Genomic DNA, 5,178 nt, shown 5'->3' with positions numbered 1-5,178 from the left:
TCAGCGGAAGACTCTCTCTCTCTCTGTCATAAAACATTAAAATGAGACGCACGCGGGGGTAAAAACAATGACGCGTAGTAACGAGTAACGAGCTCATTGTAGCCTGATGTAGCGGAGTAAGAGTACAGTTTCTTCTTCACTAATCTACTCAAGTAAAAGTAAAAGTATAGTGATTTAAAACTACTCCTAGAAGTACAATTTTTTCAAAAAAACTTACTCAAGTAAATGTAACAGAGTAAATGTAACTGGTTACTACCCACCTCTGGTCATTGGTAACAGAAGTTACCTAGAAAGGGATATTTTTTCTAAACAGTATTGCCACACCACGGGCATGTGAGGTAAACGGCGATTGATACACCTGAGATACCCAGTTGCATTTCAATCTATGCTGCATAGTTGTTTTGATATGTGTCTCTTGTAAAAAAATGATATCCGCAGAAAGAGATTTCAGGTGTTTAAAAACATTCCCCCCCCTCTTGACTACACTGCCGAGCCCTCTAACGTTCCATGTACCGAGCGCAAGTGAATAAAACATGTACAATAACAACAACACAGTCCCATAGCCACCCCCCCTCCCTCATCCCCGCGTCCCCCGAACCTGACGCGAATCTTCCCCCCTTGGTCAACACAGGAGCTGCTGGACAAATAGTAGCACGGCCCAAATATCGCCCTCCACCACAACATAAATATAAGTTGAAAACTGAAAGCTAGTATCACATATAAAAAAAAAGTAAAATACGCCGTTAAAAGAAATTGTCCTGCGCCCTGGTGCATTAATAATTGCCATGTGCCTGGGCTGTCTCTCAGTGGCACGCAGTTCGAAGAATGGCCATCAGTGCGGCGCATTTAACACAGAGAAACGAGCACGCTCACCTCGAACAGAAATTAAAAATAGTCATCCCACTCTCCAACCATCTGCCGAGGTGTTACGTCCCTTCAGTGAACGAGCCGCTTCAGCTGCCATTGGATGGTTGAAAACCTCCGGAGCCCCGTCCTCCTCATCCCAGTCAACATGAAGCCTGGCCGGGTAGCGCAGGTGATGTTTGACTCCTCCGTCTCTCAGGGCTTTCATCACGTCACGAAAAGCACGGCGCTGGCTCGTCACTTCAGCGGTGTAGTCAGGGAAGATCAGAACTTTGTTCCCCTTATACTCCAGTGATTGCGTCCTGCTGAGGTGAAATGATGGATCCGAGCCACGATGGTGCGCGGCTTACCGCCCGACGCTGGTTTGGGTCGCAGAGAGCGATCAACTTTCACTGGATGAGGAAAGTTTACCCAGCAGTTCGGGAATAAGTTTAGAGACAAAATCAGTTGGTTTTCCTTCCTCTGAGTTCTCCGTTATACCAACAATCTTGATGTTGTGTCTGCGGGACCGCGCTTCTAGGTCCAGTAGTTTGGTTTGGAGCTGGCTGGCGTATTTCGTTAAATCTTCACATTTTGTTTCAAGCGCTTCCACACGCTCTTCTTTTCTTTTAAAGGTATTTTACGCTCTTCAAGCGCACTGGCCGCTGGCTCTTGACTGACCACGCGGTTTTGCGGGTCAGCTTGCACAGAGAGTACAGACTGAAACTTGGTGTCAAAGGCGTCGAAACGTTCATCGAGTCTCCCCAAAATCGTCTCTGACATGTCCTTACAGATTGCCTTGCACATCTCGTACATGTGGGTTTTGTCTAAGGACACAGTATCTGAAGCAGTAGTCGGAGGTGTAGCAGCGGGATCATTAGAGCGGCTATCGCTAGCACTAGCCCCGCTAGCACTAGCCCTGCTAGCACTAGCCCCGCTAGCATTAGCAGCGCCGATGTATCCATCGATCGTCCCGGGCTTCCCAGGAGGGTTCCTTTGCATCTTACATCTTCAGAGTAGCGAGGTTCAACAGACGGAGTAGACGAGCGAGCAGAAAATGTCAGCTCTCAGACAGTTGTATCGTGGTAATCGTGGTATTTTGTGTGCGTTGCGGTGGAGAGCACAAGCTGAGCACGTCTACGTCCTACACATGCGCACCAGCACCCCCCCTCCCGGAGGGTTTAATCCAGCCTGGAGCAATGTCTTTGTGTCTCTGTCTCTTTTTACAATAAAACACATTGTTCAAAACAACGTCTACTTTATTTAGTTCTACACATGTCAACCATTGGGATTACTCATGGATTCCCCTACACCCCCCCCCCCCCATTATTTGAAAAGTAAAGTTCAGATTTATTAAATATAAATAATAAAGCTTAACACTGATAATCCTCAGAAGAAGAAATCCCTTTATGACGTCATAATGTTCCAGTTTCAGGTGTTTCTGATATTTTGTCCACCTGTCAGTTCAGCAGCAGCTAGCCATTAGCATGCTAACAGGCCGCTGTCTCTTCAAAGTCCCGCCCCCGTACTTCCTGTCCAGACAGGAAACAGTTCAGCGGCGTGTTTTCTGGCGAGCGAACGCCTCGGCCCACCGCAGAGCCTCGATGATGTCATCGCTGCTTCCAGTTCCCTTGGCAACCAGCGCCGAGCCGCCGGCGCTGCCGCCGAGGTGACGGCACACCGCCACCGCCCAATCAGACGCAGACAGGGACGGAGAGTCCTGGGGAGAGAGAGGAGACAGCCAATCAGACGCAGAGAGGGACGGAGGAGAGAGAGGAGACAGCCAATCAGACGCAGACAGGGACGGAGGAGAGAGAGGAGACAGCCAATCAGACGCAGACAGGGACGGAGGAGAGAGAGGAGACAGCCAATCAGACGCAGAGAGGGACGGAGGAGAGAGAGGAGACAGCCAATCAGACGCAGAGAGGGACGGAGGAGAGAGAGGAGACAGCCAATCAGACGCAGAGAGAGAGGAGGGACGGAGGAGAGAGAGGGAGACAGCCAATCAGACGAAGAGAGAGCAGGAGAGTCCTGAGGAGAGAGAGGAGACAGCCAATCAGACGCAGACAGGGAACGGAGGAGAGAGAGGAGACAGCCAATCAGAGCAGAAGAGAGGGCGGAGGAGAGAGAGGAGACAGCCAATCAGACGCAGAGAGGGACGGAGAGTCCTGGGGAGAGAGAGGAGACAGCCAATCAGACGCAGACAGGGACGGAGGAGAGAGAGGAGACAGCCAATCAGACGCAGACAGGGACGGAGGAGAGATGAGGAGGAGACAGCCAATCAGACGCAGAGAGGCGGAGGAGAGGAGAGAGAGGAGACAGCAATCAGACGCAGACAGGGACGGAGGAGGAGAGGAGACAGCCAATCAGACGCAGAGAGAGACGGAGGAGAGAGAGAGGAGACAGCCAACAGACGCAGAGAGGACGGAGGGAGAGAGAGGAGACAGCCCAATCAGACGCAGAGAGGGACGGAGGAGAGAGAGGAGACAGCCAATCAGACGCAGAGAGAGACGGAGAGTCCTGAGGAGAGAGAGGAGACAGCCAATCAGACGCAGAGAGAGACGGAGGAGAGAGAGGGAGAAGCCAATCAGACGCAGGACAGGGACGGAGAGTCTGAGGAGAGAGAGGAGACAGCCAATCAGACGCAGACAGGGACGGAGGAGAGAGAGGAGACAGCCAATCAGACGCAGACAGGGACGGAGGAGAGAGAGGAGACAGCCAATCAGACGCAGACAGGGACGGAGGAGAGAGAGATACATTATATAAACACATATATTTACATATACACATATTTATGTATTAGCTCGTGAGAGCATAAAGGTGTGTGTGTGTGTGTGTGTGTGTCTGTGTGTGTGTTTGTGTGTGTGTTTTGTGTGTGTGTGTGTCTGTCTCAGTGTGTGTGTGTGTGTGTGTGTGTGTGTGTTTGTGTGCTTGTGTGTGTGTGTGTGTTGCGTGTCTGTGTGTGTGTGTGTGGTGTCTGTGTGTTTGGGTGGTGTGTTCAGGGTGTGTGTGTGTGTGTGTGTAATTATTTATATTTAGGTAGTTTAGCCGATGTAAATTCTTCTTTTAATCAGTTGTTGAACTGAAACAGGTGAGTCCAGGTGTGCTGACCGGGACGACGTGATTGGCTCTTAGTGTCTGGCTGATGATGTCAGCGTTACCTTGGGAACCTGACAGGCACACAGAACCTTCCCAGAATGCCTCTGGGGAGCAAGCAGCATGACGAGACTGTGAGGAGCAGCGGCGCTCAGCTGGTTCACCGTCTTCATCAGCACCTGACAGACACACAACACAACACAACTCAGGAAACGCACAACCTGACAGACACACAACACAACACAACTCAGGAAACGCACAACCTGACAGACACACAACACAACTCAGGAAACGCACAACCTGACAGACACACAACACAACACAACTCAGGAAACACACAACCTGACAGACACACAACACAACACAACTCATGAAACACACAACCTGACAGACACACAACACAACTCAGGAAACGCACAACCTGACAGACACACAACACAACACAACTCAGGAAACGCACAACCTGACAGGAAACACACAACATAACATGACTCGACAACAACACACAACACAACTCAGGAAACACACAACTCAGACTCAGGAAACACGCAACACAACTCAGGAAACACGCAACACAACTCAGGAAACGCACAACCTGACAGGAAACACACAACACGACTCAGGAAACACACAACATAACATGACTCGACAACAACACACAACACAACTCAGGAAACACACAACACGACTCAGGAAACACACACACACACACACACACACACACAGTGGCTTGCATAAGTTTACATTCATGCTAAAGTTGATTAAAAAGACCCCCCCCCCCCCCCCCCCCATCATGAGACAAAAGGGAGGGTCTCTATACACCTCCAGAGACAGATGCATGATGGGAGAGCAGCTCACCGCCAGCGAGTCCGTCTCCACGGCGTCCACCTGCACGTCCTTCCTGCCCATCTTCTCCAGCAGAGGCTGAGCTCTCACCGCTGCCTGTGCAATGCATGATGGGAAAACACACAGCTGAGGGTGATGGAGAGGCTGATACTCAGTTAGACAGATCAGAGGATGAAAACCATAACGCCCGGGATCCAGGTCCAGGGATCTGAATCTACGTCTGAATCCACATCTGAATCCACGTCTGAATCCATATCTGAATCCACGTCTGAATCCACGTCTGAATCCACGTCTGAATCCACGTCTGAATCCACGTCTGAATCCATATCTGAATCTATATCTGAATCCATGTCTGAATCCATGTCTGAATCCATGTCTGAATCTATATCTGAA

At 50.3% G+C, this 5,178-nt stretch overlaps 1 protein-coding gene across 1 annotated transcript; it reads right to left on the bottom strand.

Moving 5' to 3' along the window:
* Window positions 1-909: 909 nt before the first annotated feature.
* Window positions 910-4,881, bottom strand: aars2 (alanyl-tRNA synthetase 2, mitochondrial (putative); the record flags this gene model as incomplete). The annotated part of the gene is given in 3 exon segments (XM_032508922.1): window positions 910-2,563; window positions 4,005-4,118; window positions 4,798-4,881. Coding segments are annotated over 3 exon segments (366 nt in total), but the record flags the coding sequence as incomplete, so codon positions are not given.
* Window positions 4,882-5,178: the final 297 nt, after the last annotated feature.

This window comes from Etheostoma spectabile, unplaced genomic scaffold (assembly GCF_008692095.1).
Source record: "Etheostoma spectabile isolate EspeVRDwgs_2016 unplaced genomic scaffold, UIUC_Espe_1.0 scaffold00009965, whole genome shotgun sequence".
NCBI lineage: Eukaryota > Metazoa > Chordata > Actinopteri > Perciformes > Percidae > Etheostoma > Etheostoma spectabile.
This window is presented reverse-complemented; position numbering and strand designations above follow the sequence as displayed.